Source organism: Osmerus mordax, chromosome 6 (genome assembly GCF_038355195.1).
Source record: "Osmerus mordax isolate fOsmMor3 chromosome 6, fOsmMor3.pri, whole genome shotgun sequence".
NCBI lineage: Eukaryota > Metazoa > Chordata > Actinopteri > Osmeriformes > Osmeridae > Osmerus > Osmerus mordax.
Genome location: NC_090055.1, coordinates 7,617,278 through 7,637,487, shown reverse-complemented (window position 1 = coordinate 7,637,487; position 20,210 = coordinate 7,617,278). Strand labels below are relative to the sequence as shown.

General features: G+C 52.1%; 1 protein-coding gene across 1 annotated transcript in view; it reads left to right on the top strand.

Annotated features, from left to right (window-relative positions):
* LOC136943922 (intermembrane lipid transfer protein VPS13B-like) overlaps positions 1 to 20,210 on the top strand; it is a 167,511-nt gene that overhangs the window by 48,561 nt on the left and 98,740 nt on the right. The window contains 6 exon segments of the mRNA XM_067237409.1: positions 5,872 to 5,979; positions 7,352 to 7,442; positions 7,583 to 7,626; positions 7,628 to 7,711; positions 18,121 to 18,355; positions 19,326 to 19,549. Coding sequence (XP_067093510.1) covers positions 5,872 to 5,979; positions 7,352 to 7,442; positions 7,583 to 7,626; positions 7,628 to 7,711; positions 18,121 to 18,355; positions 19,326 to 19,549 — 786 coding nt within the window.

Here is a 20,210-nt window from a genome sequence, read left to right as displayed (position 1 = left end):
CTCTCCCTCCCTCCTCTCCTTCCCTTATCTCCACCCCTGCCTCCTTCCCCTCCCTTCCTCTCTTACTCTCCTTCCCTCCTCCTCCCTCCCTCTCTTACTCTCCTTCCCTCCCTCCCTCCCTCCTCTCTTACTCTCCTTCCCTCCCTCCCTCTCTCTTACTCTCCTTCCCTCCCTCCCTCTCTTACTCTCCTTCCCTCCCTCCCTCTCTTACTCTCCTTCCCTACCTCCCTCTCTTACTCTCCTTCCCTCCCTCTCTTCGTACTTCTCTCCCTCCCACATCTCGTTCAGCTCTTCTAATGGCTTTTCCCATGCGTCAGCATCTTTGCTAACCCGCATCTCTCCCCCCATTACAGTCAGTCAGTAAACAGTCAGTAAACATTCAGCTTGGCTCCTACAGTCTGCAGGCTTCTCTAACAGGCTGTGGTGTGTCAGTAGCACTCCTAAATACACACACACAAAAGAGCAAGCGCACACACATGCCACGGTATACACGCATTCAGTACGGTCCAAAACACCACAAATCAAGATACTTCAATTTTTCATTGTTTTGCAATAAGAAAAGAAAAAAAAGAATCATTATCACACGATAATTTCAGTTTAAAAATCTGACAATCTGATTGAAAATTTCAGAATATCTTTTAATTTGCCCCCCTCTTGCTTTAAGGAGAGCATGTTCAAGCTGACATGGACTCCTCAAGTTTGGGCAAAAGAGTTGATGACCCATGTTATCCCAGCATGATTTGGAAAAAAAAAACCTTCAAAAATCTTCTTGTAATGTCACAGAATGCTCATCTTTTCTCAACCCATTTCAGACTTCTGGAACCTACTGTACACACAGACACACACATACAGTAAACACACATAGCTGTAGCTATGTTGCCAGCAGTAGCTCTGCCTGTCTGTGTCTCCTTGCTTGTCTTCACGCCTGCCTGTCAACTCATCAGTCTGCCTGCGTGGACGTCTTTCTATCCGTGGCTGACCCTCAGAATACTGTCCCCAGCGGACACGCACGTTTATTTTCCTTTTTCCTGGATGATGCAACCCTGGGAAGAGAGCGTCTCATGTGGCCTCCAGTTCTCTGTGACACTGTATCATGTGACCGTGCCTTCCTGTGTGTGTCCAGTAGATATCAGATGTGGGGCTGCGTGCGTCCCTGACCCTGTGGGCAACAGTAAACACTCGCAGCGTAATTACACTTCCAGTCTTTGCTAAAGCAAAAGCAGATTTCCTGGAGGCGCGGGACTGTGGGCAAGGGTGCCAGATGAAATGACAGATCGGACGAAAAGGTGGCCGGCTCCTGGTGGACCCGACCCGCCGCTGTGCCATCCAAGGAACACATGTAGCCATGGTTACAGACCCCTCTGGCCCCCGGCCCCTTGGGCTTGCGGTTCTCGTTGGGAGAACAACAGGCCTTCATCAGTCCTGGTCAGACAATCTCCCTGTCTCTCTCCCTGTCTCTCTCCCTCCCTCTCTCTCTCTCTCCTCTCTCTCTCTCTCTCTCTCTCTCTCTCTCTCTCTCTCTCTCTCTCTCTCTCTCTCTCTCTCTCTCTCTCTCTTGCCCTCTCTCTTGCCCTCTCTCTCTCTCTCCTCTCTCTCTCTCTCTCTCTCTCTCTCTCTCTCTCTCTCTCTCTCTCTCTCTCTTGCCCTCTCTCTTGCCCTCTCTCTCTCTCTCTCTCTCTCTCTCTCTCTCTCTCTCTCTCTCTCTCTCTTGCCCTCTCTCTCTCTCTCTCTCTCTTGCCCTCTCTTTCTTGCCCTCGTCTCTTACACTCTGTCCTCCTCTCACTCTCTAGTTCACTGTTTCCTCTACCTACTTCCCTTTCTCCCGTGATTGATTGGGTGTTTCATTTCTTTGCTGGATGGCAAAGGACTGCAGGGCCATAGTCTCCATCGGCCAGGGCTGCTGGTCATAGTGTGGGGTGTGTGAGTACCTTGAAGGATCATGGTCAGGCTTGAGATATTCTAAAGGCCCTTATTTGGTTTAATGCGATTCTAATGGTTATTCTGTCTATAAATCAGTCTGTACCCCAACATGGCCAGGAGTTGATCATGTTTGTCTGTGTTGACAGTGTGGTCCCGTGGTATTAAACAGAATTGAATCCATTTCGTTTTTCAACGGTCGCTCACTGTACTGTACACACAAACTGTACACACACACACACACACTCCTACATGAGTGAGTGTGTGTGTGTGTGTGTGTGTCTATCACTAATACTGGCATGTTTACCCAGACATATGATGTAGCTGTTTGGTTTGGAGTGGAACATGAAGCTGTGGTGATGCAGTGAGGCAGGCCCTCCAGTGCTGGACCAGAGTTCCTCTCCTCCGACGCTCCTTAATCTCATCAGCCCTGACGCAGGAAGCGCCCGTCAAATTGATAATTGCTCCGAAAAATGGATTACGTTGTTGTAAGAAGTGAATGTGTAATGGCCGGCTCAGTTTTCTCTGTTGGACAGGCTACAGAGCGTTTCAGCGTTCTGCTTAAAAAAAAAAAAAAAAAAAACATCCTTTTTTATAGTTGCTAAATTGTAATTTGGCATTTCTCTCGGTAGCTCTAATATGTTTGTTTTTATGGTAAGTCTAAATAAACTCCGGGGGGTAGATGACAGGGTTGATTTGGGGGTTATTTGTGGCGTGATTTCCCTGTGGGGTTCACGGTCGTAATCATGCAGACGGTTTCTTTTTCCCTCCCTCCCCTCGTTCTGTGTTTGTGTAAACAGAGGGGGGGGGGGGGTGTCCTGTGTGTTTGCCAGTTGGAGTCAAACACATGGCTTTCTGCTGCCCTCCCCTTTGACACGGGGGAATAAACACAGGGACAGCGCTGGGGATGGGCTGGGGGGGGGGTGGTTTGGGATGAGGTTTGGGGTGAGGCTGGGAAAGAGTTTGGGATGAGGCTGGGGCTGTATTTGGGTCTTGGGGATGAGGCTGAGGCTGGGGTCGGTGGTGCCCCTCTAGTAACATGCCATAGCCCACAGTAGCCATACACATCCTGCTGACCTGGCCTGCCCGAGGAGATCAGGGTTACAGTAGGGACAGATCGTTTGGTTGGGTCTGATTCTCAGACTCTTGTGTTCTCTGACCGGAACGGGACGGGACACAGTATGTTGTTGTTCCATCCGATTATGTCCTCAGCCAAGCCTCTGTAGATATGTCAAACCACACATCGACCCTCAGGCAGTTCATCGAAGTTTTGATTTCTCTCAGGGATCCCCTCTGAGTCACGCACAGTCCACGGAAGTTCCAGAGGTCCTTCATGACGATGCGCATCTGCTCCAAGCAGCTCTGGAGCTCTGGGGAGACCGAGTGTTATGTTGTTGTGATCCTCCCAGACCATAGCTACAGCTCTGGGGGTTGGAGGGGGGAGGAGGGGCGGGGCTGGGGGGCGCTTAGAGACACGCAGGGACATCTCATCTCCGACTTCGCGGGAGGCCCGTTGATGTCATCGCAGCGCTGTGGAAAGCCTCCGTTAGGTCGGAGGAGAGCGGTCCGCTGCATACACATTTGTAGAAGTTAGACACTAGACTTTGAGGTCTTCTATCATGGTCATGGCGGGAAATGGGAACAAATGTTGTTCCCTCCCTCCGCCCAGAGTGCCGTTATACATGAGTTTTTTTATTTTTATGTTATTGTCCTCTGCAAGAACTCCACGGACCAACGACTTAGATGAAAAACAAGTTGTTCTGGCTCGGCCCGGGTTCCATTTCTCCCTCCTCCCCTTCAATTACACCACAAATTGGTTCTCATAAAACCATCCGTAAGTATTTTCTTAAGCGTCCTAATGAAAGCGTTGTTGGCGCGCGGCGCAGTGCAGATCGCTAACCTCCTGAGCCTCTCATTGTTTCTCAAGCGCCTCGCGGAGTCGCAATGACCTCACCGGCCCCGATTTGAAAATCCTAAAATTAGCCCCTGGCACAGTCAGAGCATGACTCCAGCCATCACCGCTCGAAGATGCCTGGTCTGACCTGGAGATGGCGGGAGGGGGGAGAGGGGGAATAAAATGGCGTAAAGGAGTTAAAGGACGGGAATGTCGTTCTCCTGGAGGATTCCGTCAGGAGGACATGAATGAGAGACTCTGCAGTGCTCCTCAGGCCTGGTAGCTTGATGGAAGTCAGTCGGTTTGTATTGGCTGCCGTGTGCCGTGGAGAGGGATAATGTTTTCATTGTACAGTTATTGATGTAGTTTCATTTTTCTCTCAAAGTCAATAATGTATCCGAGTAATGATGAGAGGCCCGAGGAACGTAAACAGCGAAAGAGGGGAATAATGAGAGGGTCTCTGGGGAGAGCGGGGGGGGGCGAAGGGTGCTCTCTCTGGGGGGGGGGGGGGGGGGTATAGATTAAACTAGTACTGGTTCTGTCAGAGCCTACTAGAGATCCCATGTAAATAAGCAAAAATCGTAGTGTAGTGGATTTAAGATGGAGGTGAAGAGGAGGAATGAGTGTGTGGGTGGGGGGGGGGGGGGAGGGAGGGAAGGAGGGAGGGAAGGAGGGAGGGAGGGAATGTGGCGGTGGGGGTCAGCCCTCTCAGGGCCCTCACGTCAGTTAAACAAAGCCATGGCGGTTTTCCCAGGGAGCATCGCGGTCAGACTGGCAGCCGACAGGAGTCTTCGTCTCTCCTCAGCGCTGGAGGGAGACACGCACACACACACACCACAGTTACCTTGACTTTCTTCTAGTGGCTAGCCCTAAACCCACAGACCTCACCACCTGAGAGTGATGAGAGAGGGCGAGGGGGAGAGAGGGAGGGAGCCAGCGTGAGAGAGGTAGATTAAGAGACAGAAAGCTAAACATCTCTCCAGAACCCTGTGTTCTCCAGCTTTCCCGGGGTCTGTGGCAGTCTCCTCAGCACCGCGCTGTAACAAATGGAGCCGCATAAATATTTAAATAAACACCGAGCTGCATCCAAAACAAATAGGCCGGCCCCGTTGTGAAGGCACTCGGCGCTCGCCTCCGCGTGCAGCTGTAACAGAATATACAACACTTCGTTTTACTGTAAACCGCCGTTAATGGGGAACATACCAGAGGTGGAGAGAGAGGGGGAACCTGGCAGCCATCGCCTGCCGCTGAAGGTGGAGGGACGGAGGGAGAAGGATGGAGGTGAGAGGATGGACGGGGAGAGTGTAATGGCGGGGTGGAGGGACAGAGGGATGGAGGTCGGAAGGAGAAGGCTGGGGGTGAGAGGATCGAGGGGTGGGTGGTGCAAGGATAGAGGGGGAGAGGGAGAGTGTAATGGGGGGGCGGAGGGACAGAGGGTTTGGCGATGCTGTTCTGCCTCGGGGGGAATGTTCCCTGTTAAGGACACTAACAACTAATGTTGTTATGATGTTAGCGGTGCATGGTGACTGGTGATGGGACTGGAGGGGTGTGTGTGTGTGTGCAATACGCTTTCTCTGCCCCCTCAAGTTTATGGCCGAGTGTTGCTCAGCTCATGAAATGAGGCAACACAGATTTGCTTCACACGATATTGCTTTCTAATTGGCCTTCTCCCGCTCCCTCTTTCTCTCGTTCCTTAGCCTTCTCCCCCTCCCTCCCTCTCTTCTCCCTCTCTCCCTCTCTCCGTCCTCCGCTTTCATGATTCCACGATGTGACAGTTGGAGCAGTTAAACACAATGAATCATCACCTCCCTGCCCTCTCATGGCTTTATGACTGGCAGAGAGAGAGTATGTGTGTGGCGTGTTGTGTGTGTGTGTGTTAGCGGGATAAGGGGATGGCACAAGATGAAGACCATTCATACTCAGAGGTCTCGTTGGTTTTGGAGACCCCTCTCTCTCCCTCCTACACACACACACACACACACAGCACGCTACAGTGGCGCTCATCTGGGTTCCGCCCCTCTCTAATATTCTCATCATGTGTGATGGATGGTTCCGCTAAGCCAGGGGGACGGACGATGAGGTCGATGCCCAGAGATGAGGCCCCAGAGCTGGGCTGCTCCTCCGCTGAGCTGGCCCGGACCCCTTGCTCCATAGGAGCTGAGCCTGTGGTGAGAGCCAAGCGCTAATGCTCACGGTGTTGTGCCTCTGCCGTCGGAGGTGAGGAGAGGACAGGAAAGGAGAGAGGAGGGGAGGGGATGGGAGGAGAGGAGGGGATGGCAGTTGGGGGGGAGAATAAGGGGTGGGGAGGAGAGGAGGGATGCTAGGGGGGGGAGGGGAGGAGAGGAGGGATGCTAGGGGGGAGGGGGAGGAGAGGAGGGATGGTCGGGGGGGAGGGTAAAGGGTGGGGAGGGAGGGATTCTAGGGGGGGAGGGGAGGAGAGGAGGGATGGTAGGGGGGGAGGGGAGGAGAGGAGGGATGGTCGGGGGGGGAGGGTAAAGGGTGGGGAGGAGAGGAGGGATGGTAGGAGGGGAAGGTAAGGGGAGGAGAGAAGAGGAGTAAAGGAAGGGAAAAGTGATGGTGTTGTTTTGGATGTTTGGGGAGATGGCGGGGGGTAGAAAGAGTGGTTGGTCAGGCTTTGGAGTCTGACATCATTGGGGTGTGTGGTAGTGCTGCCAGTTCTGATTACCACCACTGGATGCACACACACACACTCACTCACACGCTTATCCTGGGGTTAACCCAATCCTGTCTAGACAGACAGGCCACATGACATGGTGACAGAGTGAATCAGCCAGTCAGTCAGCCAGACCACAACCTCGTCAGACCCCACATTCAGCCCGGCTCTCAACACCATCAAACACCCTTCAGACTACAGCAGGAACCCTCCATCCAATGCAACACACAGCCAACAACACAGAGACACACCAGCCCACCACTGCTTACTGGGGAACCCAGCCACGCACTGTGCAGTACAGTGGAATAGCAGGTCCCGCTCAGCGTGACACCACACAACACAACATAACACAGTATCTCATAACATAACTCAACAGTTTACAACATAAGTATAGCAACATCTGCAGCATAATCCCATGACATGACCAAGCTGTCTGATGGTACACGTAGCACCTGGATTCTGGAGAACGTGAGAACCCAGGCCAGACGAGATGATCTCCACACACATACACACACACACACACCTGGGAGCTCAGTCACCCCACCCTTAGCATGGGGCAGGATGCCACGGCAACCGCAGGCCCCGCTCACGGGACAGTCAACGTTGTCTCCGTCGCCGTGGCAACCCCTCCCCGCAGCTGTTGCCGCGGCGACCCCGTCGGCTGTTTTGGGCGCTGTTGTGGGAAGCGTGGGGGTCCCGGGGAAAGGAGGGGGGGTGACATCACCGCTTGTTTCACGGCAACTCTGGGATCGCTCCTTGCTGAGCAGGCGGACTGATTTAAATCATGGAACATGTCTTAATGTCTCTACTGAGAACCTCAGGTCTGCCGCTCGCTCCCGCCGCTCTGATGGCTTTACCATCCACAGACCTGGGGCCAGGACATCAGCTGCAGATACCGATACTGCAGGACCTACACTGAGACCAGACCTGGCCCTGACCCTTCCACATCTAGGAGTGGTAAAAACAATGTTATTTTGCATGATGTAATGTCTTTTTCTCTCTCCCTCTCTCTCTCTCTCTCTCTCTCTCTCTCTCTCTCTCTCTCTCTCTCTCTCTCTCTCTCTCTCTCTCTCTCTCTCTCTCTCTCTCTCCCCCAGAGTCCCGTCCTCTGTCCATCCCTATGAAGGTGCTGCCCCCCGTCGTCAGAGTCCTGGTCCTCACCCGAGGAGAGGATGAAGGAGCTGATTGGCTGGGTCTGGGACGCCGTCAAACGCCTCACACTACAGGTACACTTCCTGTCGGCCTCTTCCTGTTCCACCATTGTCTTATTGTCACCCCTCCTCGCTCTCTCTCTCTCTCCCTCTTTCCTCTCTCCTCTCAACCCGGCCTCTTCCTCCTCACCTCCTAGTGAACCTCATGTCTTGACCTTCCATCTATCCGTCATCTTCTTCATCCCCGCCAACCACACTCCTCCTCTTCATCTGCATGACATCATGCCTGTCTGAGGTCTGTCCTGGTCTGGCCCGGCCCGGCCCAGCTCGGTTCTCTGTCTGCGGCTTTTCGAGCCCTCTGTTCATCGTTAGGCTGGTTTCCATACGTATCGTCTGCCTCACTAGCTGCTGGCTGGCGAGTTTACCGACTGACTGACTGACTGACTGCTAGCTGGTTAGCTGGCTGGTTGTGTGTCTGGTCATTGTGCTTTGAGAGCTTCAGGAGAACCACATCAGAACCCAGACCCATCTGAGGTTCATAAAGACCCACCCACCAAACCTGGGACAAATAGAGTCTCTCGACGGAGGGTTGTGTGTGTGTGTGTGTGATTGTGCACTCTTACGTGTGTGTTGGCGTAAAAGGCTGTGCATGTGTGTGTATGCATGGCCGCATGTTACCTAGCCTGTGGCAGTCATGCTGGAAGAAACCCTCAGAGGTTGGCTAGTTTCTGAGTCCTGGTTCCGGGACCAAACCATGTAGCAGCAATTAGGCCCGGTCCGCTCCGCTGACATGCCTGTGGATGCGGCCCAAACCCACCAGCTGCCGACACCGCTCTGGAGATCCCCAAACATTACTGGTCCATTTATGTGAGTGTGGTGTAAACAGAGAACCCAATGGGCCGCACGGGCTACAGATGGGGCCCAGTCTGGCCTGGTGGGTGTGTGGGGGGGGGGGGGGGGGGCTGGGGGGGGGGGGGGGGGCGGCGGGGGGGTGGGGGGGGGGGCGCAGCTTTTCCATCTCTAAGAGGAAAACAAGACTGGAGGATATTTGATGATTGCATGGTGGCTCTAGGGCTGAGGTGGCACGGCGAGGATGTGGATGTGTGCTAGCTGGAAACAGTCTCAACTGGTGAAAACCTTCTTCATCCCCTTTCTCTCTCTCTCTCTCTCTCTCTCTCTCTCTCTCTGTCCCTCTCTCCGTCTTTCTTTCTGGTAGCTGCAACTATGCCGATACACCACCCATCCCCGGCCCCTCTCCATTTGGGGTTAGGCTGTTTTGTCAAAAAACACAAATATTCACTGGAAAAAGACCCACAGCACAAACACATACTGTGTACCAACTCACCACACACACACACACCCGTTCACACACAGTCTTCCTGTCGCTTGCGTGCTGTAAACTGGATGTCAGCCCATGAGTAGTTATTCCCAGTGATGTCCCGTTATGCATGACTTGGAGGCAGATTATTATCTTAATCCCTGCATGTCACAGTCTGTCAGTGGTGCTGCTGCTGTCAGCCCAGAACTGCTGGAGAGGCTAGCTGCCCCAGCACCAGCCCTGCAGTGCTGCCCTGTTAGTCTTGGTCTGTGTCTCTCCCTCTGTCTGTCCCTCTATTTCTCTCTCTTTCCATCGCTCCTTCCCCCCCCTCTCTCTCCCTCTTTCCCTCCCTCCCTGTTTCCCTCTTTCTCTCCCTCTCTGCCTTTCCCTATCTCTGTATTTCTCTCTTGCTTGCTCTTGCTCTCCCTCTCTCTCCCTCTCTCTCTCTCTCTCTCCCTCCCCCCCTCTCTCTCTCTCTCTCTCCTCTCTCTCTCTCTCTCTCTCTCTCTGTGTCTATGTCTCTCTATCACTCTCTCCCTGTCTCTCTATCACTCTCTCCCTGTCTCTCTCTCTGTCTCTCCCTGTCTCTCTCTCAGGAGGTTGTGAGTGCAGGCATCATGGGAGACGTTCCTGGTCTTCTCCTGGATCAGCCAGGTCTAGAAGTACCAGATGGGCCGTTAATGTCTAAAGCAGGCCATGGAGACGGATCCATTTACAGCTGGGGCTCCGAGGACTGCCATGGGGGGGGGGGGGGGAGGGGGGGCGGCGAGGGATCCACGGTTGAAACGGTAGTTCATCAGATCAGATCACTCTCAGGGAAGCGAGGCAGAGAAAGATGTGTTTCCCACACTGAGCAGTGAGGTAATAGTGACATACCTTCCAAACCCTGCTTAGCCACTCTAGCTTGGGCTGTCCCACCCCAGTCAGAGAGACTAGGCATGGTTCGGATGGCCTGGTCTGGTTGACCTGGTTTGGTCTGGCCTGCTATGCTGCTGTCATCGGGAGAGGAGAGGATGAGTGTATTTTCCTAAGAGAGCAGCTGGTTTCTTGGTAATAGTGTGTAGGTGGTATTATTTTAGTGGTCACTCTAGGTTAGGGCTCTGAAGCAGGCTGTTTTGTCAGCAGCCTGGCAGAGCCCGAGGCGGCTGCTTGCCCTTCAGCCATCTCTCCGCCCTCCATTCTCTCGGCCCTTCTCCTCTCTCACCCCCTGACCCCACCCCTCACCTCTCCCTCTTCCCCTCTCTTCCCCTCGTCCCGCTCCACTCCCCCTCTCTTCCTCTCCTCCTCCTCCTCCTCCTCCCTCCTCACCATGCTCGCCCCTCGGCCCGCTCAACCCCCCCCCTCCCCCGCCCTCCCCCCTCCCCAGGGCACTCGTGCTCCCCAGCGGTCCAGATATGATCACAAGTGAAGAGGAGGTGATTCTATTTCAGGAATTCTGTAATAATTCCTTCTATTTAACACGTGAATGTGTCCAGCGCTGGCAGGAGACCACGTTGCTACCAAAACTGAAATGGGAGCCCCTGAAACAGAGAGGACGTTGCCATGGAAAAATGAAGTAACGCTGGTCCCTGCAGCTGCCCTGCATTAATGAATAGAAAGAAGAGAGGAAGAGGGAGGTAGAAAAGTTGGGTGGGTGGGTGGGGGGGGGGGGGTGGAGAGTGAAAGAGAGACACAGGGAGAAAGAGAGATGAGAGAAAAGGGGATGGAGAGGGAGAGAAAGGGAGAGACAGAAAGATAGATAGATAGATAGATGGAGGGAAGGAGGGAGGGAGGGAGGGAGGAGGTAGAGTGCTCCAGCGTTGGTGTGGCTCTGAGACCAGTCCAGATGGTTTCCATGAATAGAATCTGACCCCCCCCCCCCCCCCCCCCCTGCCTCCTTGCTTGGAGCCCCTCCCTAAACACATGACTTCACACTCCTCCACCTCCCTCTCTCCATCCCTCCGTCTGATCCTCCCTCTGTCCATCCTTAGCTCCCTTTCTCTCACCATCATCCCTCACTCCCTCCCTATCTACCTCTCTATCTACATCCCTCCCTATCTCCCTCCCTCTCTCCTGTCCTCTGATCTCGGTATTGTCACATGATTTGCAATTTGCAGCTTTTCATTTAGCTGGTGTAAATCATTGTTCTTTACAGGAAGCGAGAGATCAGGGCAGGGATGCTCATGTTCTAAGTTGTGGAAATGAGAGGTTGACATTAGTTCACAGCCCCTTCAGTCCGTCTGAGGTTCAAACTTGGTGGGAAGGCAGGAAGGATGACTGTAGTCCAGTTCCCATCACCTCAACACGTTATGTTGAAAACATCTACTCTACCCTTTTTTACCAGATTAGTACGGCAGCACACACTTACATGAGCACATGCTCACACACACTCACACACTCGCACACACACACATGGGCAAGGCCAGACCAACACTGTGGGTCAGGCGTCCAGTCTGAGTGCTTTGCTCAGTGTCTATGTCAGAAACAGGAAATTACAAGCTGTGTTTATGTTCAGGCACAGGACAGGATAGGCCTGTATACCCAGGCTCCTGGTGCATTATGAGAAGGTAAGTACAGTGGCATGGTATGAATGTGGATGAAACAAGTGTGAACTACTGGAACTGATATGGTCATATCAGTCTGGTCATCTACTATAGGCTTTGGAAATGAGTAGAATACTTTCCACAGCCTAAAGTAGATCTACCAGTAGATGTGACAGTAAATGTACCTGTAGATGTACAGTATATTAGCCGTTTACTGAGTGAGAGAGCTGGGGGTCCTGATGACCTCCTCAGGAAGGAGAGATGAATGGAGACAGGAATGTGGTGTGAGTGGGAGGGAGGGAAGTTTAAAAAATGCCTTTTTGTGACTCAATAAAGCCCAGTGTAGCCTAGCCCTGATGGAGGCTGACGAGGATGGGGGGAGGCTGTTGGGGAGACGGGTTAGGCAGGCAGGGCGTTGGACGGCTGGAGGGGAGGTAGGCCACATTCGTAAGGCCAATGTTGGATCAATAAACGAGGCGATCAAAGCTGTAATTAACCCTTGGCGGTAACACAAACAGTCTGGCCAATAGAAACAAACAGATGCTTCATGTCACCTCCAGGGTTTATTCTTGCAGATTTCCACCTCGGCCCAGGGACCCCCACAGCCTGTCAGCTTCTGTAAGCAGAAGGGCACGGACCCCACACACACACACTTACACACACACTTACACACACAAATTTTCTTACCAGTTCTTTTTACCTCTCGTCTGGGGTTATACGCCCAAAACTGTCTGTCTCACACTGACAACATATCAATTAGTCCATCTGGAATGGAACACATGCACGCAGACACGCACGTACACACACACACACAACTCTGTCTCGCGCGCTCGCACACGCAAGAAAACATGCTGTGTCCACCTTTTCCTATTTAGTTTTGCAAATCTGCCAACACTAGGAGTCTACATCAGGGGTCACGGAGGAGTGTAAACTGGTCGGGGGGGTTGAGGTGGGGGTGGCGGGTTGTTTCTATAGAAACCTCTCCACTGCGACCGTGCAGGAAGAGAGTGTCCATCCCGTCCGGCCCAGCCTCGGCCTCGGCCCCGGCTTCAGCACAGGAAGATTACATTTGGAGGGGTATCGGGTTTTTCAAAACAAAAGGATGTGTTCCGTTGCTGCAGATCCCTCCAGTGAGATTCGGGGGTCCAGAACTGCGAATGTTTTCGCCGGGGATTCTGGGAAGGTGTTTCTAATTTCCTCCCCTATCTCGGGGTGATTTCCTGTGTCTGGTTGCGTCGGTGTGTGATTCACAGTGTGTTTGGTGTGTCAGTGCTCCTCCGAGACCTGCTCCTGCCCACTGGAGTTCATCCACATACTGGGGCCCTCAGACAGCTCCAGACCTGGGTCACATACTTCACATACATCTCCCTAAACTGTCAAATACTTGAGGTGCGTCTGGTTTACTTTACATAGTATAATTAAATCAACAAAAACCATCCCAAAAATTGCTAACCCTAAGATAAGTTGAAACATAACTCATTTGATTTGACCTTAGTCTGTACAGTTAGCTTGTCCTCCTTCTAGCAGGCTAGCCTGCAAGTTATTTATCTTCCAACTTGCCAGCAAGCTATCTTGACATTGTTTTTTTTTTTCTGCTAACCTTGCTAGCTAGCTTGTCATGTACTGGCTTTGACTTTTACTCCTTGCTAGCTACAGTAGCATTCCTGTCATGTTCTCTAGCTAGCATACATGGCTTATTGGCTAGCTATTCTGCCATGTTATCCAGCTAACCTGCTAGCATTTTGGCTAGCTATCCTCTGATATTTTCCTGCTAGCCTAGCTGGCTAGCCTTTGCTGTGCTATACTGTCTGTGCCAGAAGAATGCTAGCTAAGTGCCTCCTGTGGTTATGTTAGCCACTTCCACATGGCCCAGTCCAACTTTAAACCAGACAGCTGCTTAGCCTGCAGAGAAGGCAACCAGCACTGCGCTACAAAGCTGGAAGGAGATAAACCAACTTTCTGGTCTCAGGGGGGGAGAGAACTTTGGATAGTTACTGAACTTAGAATGTTAGAATGTGGGAGTGATGCACAGGGAGCGGACTTGGGACTGTAACATTATGATACTCCTGCTATGAAGACAGGAGAACGGAGGGAGAGGGAGAGAAGACTGAAAATTGAGCAGGGTTCCTCAACACATGTGCTGTCTGATTAGGGCGCGGAGTTCATCTAAAATAAAGTTGAACAGAACTTCAGAAATGAAACCAGCTCCATATTTAGACCCTGTGATGTTAGGCCAGGAATGGAAATTTAGAAGAAAAGTTGTTTTCAGGCAACCTACCATTTAATCAAAATACCTCCAAGTGGATATGTTAGTTCTCTCTTTTCCTCTCTCCCTCCCTCCCTCCTTTCTCTCTCTCTCTCTCTCTCTCTCTCTCTCCCTCTCACCCTGTCGAGTGTTATTTATTTACTTGAAAAGCATCTGCGTATTTCTTGACAACTTAGAGAGGAGGGAGAGAGTGTGCATGTGGGAGAGAAAAAGGAGAGGCAGAGAGTGAGGGAGTCAGGAGGGTGCTGGGGAGAGAGAGAGAGAATCTGCCTGTAAGAGGAGACATCCATTCATTACTAGACCTGAAGGGGTAGGATCAGTGTTAATGCTGGAGATCACTACCAGTCACATCCTAAATAACTAGACTGTCACTCACCCTCCCAAGCTACTCTGCTCTCCCTGTAAAGGTATATTACTAACTCACACAACACAGACACACACCCCTCTTTCTCTTTCTGCTTTTCTCCATTTCTGTCTTTCACACACACACACACATGCGCCCACATACGGTAAGCAGTCATTCAGTCAGTGAGAATCTTCCAGTGGGACTCTGCCAGGGCCTGCGTCTGAGTGTCGCTGTGTAAACACTGTGTTTCACCGTTGGCCCTGTACTGGGTCTGGGCACTGACTTCACCCTCAGGACAAACACACACACTGTGGCTTCTTGGCCAACTGGCTCTAAACTACATCAGCACACAGCTGTGTGTGCGTGTGTGTGTGTGTGTGTGTGTGTGTGTCAAGTACAGTATAAGCGAATTTCCGTGTGTGCGCACGAATGTGTCCATCAGTGTGTGTGTGTGTGTGTGTCCGTGCTTGTTTTCACCCGTGTGTGTGTTAGTCAGTGGGACTGGGGAACACTTTGCTGTTGCAGGTGCCATCCTTCACAGGAAGTGTTAAGCGCCGGGCTTGAGCGCAGTGAGGATATTAAAAAGAGAAGGGGGTCTCACAGTGCCTGTCTGAAGCTGCCGGGGGGAGAGGGGAGGGGAAGGTGGAGGGGGGGGGGGGGGGGGTGATTATTCAGGTGGCTTGGCTGCTTGCCAGGCCTGCCTGGCTCACTCTCTCTCCATCACTGCAGAAAGGCCTTTTATTCTGCACATGACCGATGACTGTACAATCACAGGGGAGAATATGATCTGTGTTTTCTTGTGTGCATGTGTGCGCCCATTTGTGTGCGTGTGTGTGTGTTTTAGGCGTGTATTGAGTGTGTGTGTGCGATGGACGGCTTGCGTGTAGATGCGTGTGCAGGCCTGTGTTTGTGTGTGTGTGTGTGTGTGTGTGTGTGTGTGTATATCTACAGCAGACACGTGCTGCTTCACAAGGATCCGGATAGGCCTCTTTTATCGAGATTTCCTGGTTGAAATTGCAAAGCGTTTCCTCTCTGTTTGAAGTGTATTAATAGAGCTGTGTTTGAGTGATGGGTGTGTGTGTGCGGGGGGGCGGTGAGGGGCAGGGGGTGCCCTCGTCAGCCTGTCACTGTGGAACCAAGGCCTGGGGACGAGTCTCTGCCTGTTGACACTAACCCTTTCGCTATATTAAAGGATTTCATTTTGCTATGACAATACATGATGTCATCTAAGGAGAAAAATGACCTCCCCTCTCTCTCTTTCTACCCCATGGCCTTATACTAATCCTTCAAGCATGCACACACACACACATACACACTGCAAACTGTATTTTGTATAGGTTCTACCTGAGCCTTTTCCAGTCCAGGCAGTAGTTAAGGTTTATTCCACTTGGAGCAGGGCTCTGGGGAGAGTGAATTTGTGGAAGAGATATTCCACACCCTGATTATAACCAACCGCCTTCACATGTAATTGGTGCATATTCAGTTTGAAACTTTCCTGGTGTTGGTGTTGGGACCAGCTGCTTTTCCACAAGTTTACCCATGGTTTAAAAAAACCATGGGTAAAAATTCCGCTATCCTGTTCTGTTCCCACACACACACACACAAACTCTGCACATACACACTGGCCTGTGAGTTCTACTGGGCTACTGTGTGAGGCTCACTGATGATAAAGATGATGGTGGTGAAGATGAAGATGACGTGACGAAGAGGAGGATGATATTTAGCACTAGCTGAGTCAGTTTCCAGTAGGGGAGGTGGGACCACTCAGTCTTGACAGTCTCCAGGCCTCTGCTAACCGGACCGGACCCGAGTTGCTGAACACAGACCTGAGGTGAACTTTTACCCTGCACTCCAGCAGTGGGTACATGGCACACACACACATAAATGCACACATTTTCCAGCGCAGCTCTGAGGTCAGCCTGTACTGAAGTGTAACTGGTGAGAACAAGGCCAACTATCAGCGGGAGGTTGAGTCCTGAGCGGCACCTCGAACACAGAGTCCCTGGCCGGGACACTCTGAGCTCGCCTGACCCTCTGGCCCCCATATGAACCCTCTGGCATGTCCACCCCACCAGCCCCAGAAAGAACCCTGCCTAGGCCACGCCAGACTGGCCTTCCCCCCCCTGACCCTCCAGCCAGCATTACAGCATGGCTTTTCCACTGTGAATCAATGCATGGTCATGGTAGAGGGACTGGACACAAACAGCCTAGGTTAGGGTGAGAGAGGCCTGGGAGGAAGGTAGAGAGAGATAGAGAGAGAGAGAGAGAAACGGGGAGAAAGAGAGAGGATGTTGGTGACAGATCTAACCAGAGGAACGAGTCTGAGGTCAGAATCTCCCAGCTGCATCATCACGATACAGCCCTCTGCCAAACTCTGTCAACTTCTCTTCCTCTCAGCTTCCCTCCCTACCTCCCTCCCTTCAACTCTCCCTCCCTCCCTTCAACTCTCACTCCCTCCCTCCACCTCTCTCTGACTCATTCTCTTCCTCCATGGCATGGTTTCGGGGAAGCCTTGGAGGTAGTTTAGAGAGGAGCGGAAGGCCAGAGAGCAGGTGAAATGCCCTCTCTTTTTCTCTCTCTCTTTTCCCCTCTTCCTCCCGAATGCAAACGGTACACATGCGCCGCCGACAACTGCTACCGACTGATTTGTTGGAGATGTTTAGCTATGACTAAGTGGTGCAGTGTGTGGGAATGTCCACGGCTGGCGTGCTCTCCTCTCCAAACCCCAGTGACCTACACGCCGTCACGCACAGGGAAAGCTAACATCGCCGGCCTCATGACTCAGCGCCACAGATGGACCCTCGCTCAGTTGCCACTGTGAATTATCGCTTGTTTGTGTCTCTGTTTTCCTGGATTTTATTGTGTGTGTCCAATAGGAAAAACTCAAGGAGAGAGATAGTTTATTAGAGAGCGAGAGAACCAGGGAGTTAAGTCGAGGGGTTTGTTCTATCCATCAGATTTAGGAGCAACATGACATTTTCTTTTCCATGACACAGGGAACCTCTTTGAACCATCCCAACCATGCTTCAATTGTAAACAACCCGCAAGAAAAGTTCACTTCCTGCCAGCGCCCCCCCCGGCTCTCTCTCTCCCCAGTCTGGACTTTTATAGTTTATTGTTATACTGTAGTTGACATTGTTTTTGGTTGCCGTTGGTTACTATTACAATAAAAGTCCTTGTAGAAAGACTTTCTGCAAGGACTTTCTGATCAATATAACCAGGATGGGGAGATGCATGTGTACAGTATTTAAAACAATGTCATTAATTAATAACATTAACATTGCACATCACAACAGTATTACTGTGGATAAATCTGTGTGAAAGTGCTGTAGGTAAAATGCCTGAAGGGTGTGTGTTTGCCCTCCTGTGTGTGTGCGTGTGTGAGAGCACCTCGTCAGGGAGGAGGGCTGCGTGCGTCTGCTGTACAGCTTAACCTCCCCGCCTCGCCCGCCAGAGCGCCTGGCGACTGTTGCTCTGCCCTGCGTGCGGCTCTCTCAAACGGGAAGCCGTACGGTGTGTGAGAGCGTTCGGATTTCAAACGCTCCTTTGAAGAGGACCAGAGAGGGACATGTGGGGCCGGCGTGTAACTGGATCTGCTGCCCCGGACGCCTAGAACCACGGGACAACCAGCCACCTCGTAGAAGAGTGTTTCTGTGTGTGTGTGTTTCTGTGTGTGTGTGTGTGAGAGAGAGTGAGGGTGTGTGTGTGTGTGAGAGAGTGAGGGTGTGTGTGTGTGTGTGTGTGTGTGTGTGTGTGTGTGTGTGTGTGTGTGTGTGTGAGAGAGTGAGGGTGTGTGTGTGTGTGGGAGTGAGGGTGTGTGTGTGAGGGTGTGTGAGTTCCACCTTACCCTCATTCACACTCTAACTGGCCAGACATGAAACTATTACTGGGTACCCCCCCCCCCACACACACACACACAAGCCTCATGGAGTAGCTGTATTTGACATCAAACAAAGCCTGTTTTAAATGTGTCAATCTTTCTCTCTATCTCTCTTTTTTTCTCCCCCTCTCTCTCCATTCCTCACCTGCCAGTTGGAGCTGCAGTCATGTTGCGTGTTCCTGCCCAACGCCAGCCTGCCCTCCCCCAGCACCATCATATGTGGGGACATCCCTGGCACCGTGCGCAGCTGGTACCACAACCAGGCCGCCATGCCTGGGACTCTGGTAGTCTGCCTGCCCCAGGTCAGCGTGCTCAGTGCCGGGCACAGGTACATGGAGCCCCTGCAGGAGATCCCCTTTGTGGTGTCCAGGCCCATCTTGGAGGAAGGTAGGTCTCACGCTCTTAAGTCAACCCAATCTAGTCATCTGAAGTCAGGAGCACCTGTTTGGCAGTTGCGTCTACAGTTTAACCAAGGTTACTTGAGTAAACAAGATAATTTGCATGAATTATTTATTTAGTACACTTTGTGAACATGATTGTTTTGGACCCCTTTCCTGAAAGAGACCTCCTTCTTCAAGAACCCTCCAATGACATCAGAGTTGGGCATGCAGATTGAAAAAAAAAACACACACACAAAAACAAGTAAAAACAGTGACATCAGTGGCCTGTCAGTGTAGCAGTTAAATTTAACAACCCGTGCTTTTAGTAATCCATTCCTGCTCTTTGAAAAGCTCTTCATCTCTCATGTTAAACGTTCCGGATCAAAGCGTGCCGGGAGAGAGAGCAGGAAAATGTGCACTTCATGCCCTCTGAGAGCGAACAAGCCCCCCCTCTGACTCCCAGTCCCCAGCCTCTGACTCCAGCCTCAGCCCCGGCCCCGGCCCCAGCCCTCCCAGGACCATTTGCTCCAGGGTGGGCAGCACTAAATCACAGCCACCCGGCCGGTCTCAGACCACTTGCAGTAGACCTTTATTAGCTCCTTTGGCGCAAGAGGGGGATCAGGAGGAGGAGGAGGAGGAGGAGAGGGAAGTGGAGGAAAAGAGAGGATGAGAAAGGGAGGGAGGGGGGGGGAGGGAGGGAGAGGAGATGCGGAGGAGGAGGAGAAGGGGGGAGGACAGGAAGGAGGAGAGGGGTGAGGAGGAGAGTTTGGTCTACTGTTGAGTCTGACTTGAGTAGCACCATGTCATCCAAACCTCCTTTTCATCATTGAGAAGTACCGGTAGTTACGTTCTAGTAGCCGACCCTATTATATTCTATTACCCTATATTCTACAGATACTCTTCAGTATAGTTTATATATATGAACTGTCTGGTGCAGTGTGTTGACTGACCTCATGGGCACCCCCCCCCCACCCTAGGTGATGCCTTCCCCTGGACGGTGAACCTGAGCCAGTTCAGCATGTACACCCTATTGGGCCAGCAGCGCTCTCTCAGTCTGCTTCAGCCAATGGGCTGCACCTCCACCCTGGCCCTCACCTCCCACAAGCTGCAGGGGGCGGGGCCCGACCCAGGAAGACACGCCTTCATCGTCTGTCTCCATGTCGACCTGGAGCCCCTGCACCTCAAGTGCTCCAACCCGCAGGTGAGGACAGCAGGTCATGTGACTGAGACGTTGAGGTCGTCATGCGGGTCCTCTCTCTGGCCAGTAATCCAGCTCCACGCTCGGGAGGGCGTGGGAATGTTGTCTCTGGTGTTCCACACCGGCGGCCATGATGTGGATGAATAAGCGCAAACCACCAGTCCTTGTCTCATCTGTTTATACTAACCGTGGGCATTTTTGTTGTTTGTTTGGTGCAGAGAGGAAACTGTGAGCCTCATCCCTGCGTTCTGGTGCAACACCGTGTGTGTGTGTTTTCTGTGTTTTCTGTGTTTTCTGCTCTGCTGCCTAACTCATGCCCATGACTGTGGCCCAGCCGAGTCATTTCTGCCATTACTTGAGCCTGGCTTGTTATTGTCAGTTTAATTCAATTGGTTTTGCATCTTATTGTTTTAATTGGAGACCTTTTCCCGTGGTTGAGTGGTTGAGTTTTATGGACCGCAGGATGACCACAGTGGTAGGCAGGAGGAGGGTTTCTACCACAAACACATTAGAGGCAGCTAGAATGGGCATGGTGCTTTAGGAACTGTGTGTGTGCACGTGTGTGTGAGAGTGTGTGAGAGAAAGATTTCCCATGCTGCTCCAGTGTGACCACAGAGGGACACATCTCTCTTCAGACGTTGTAGCAATCTGCTTCACAGAGCCA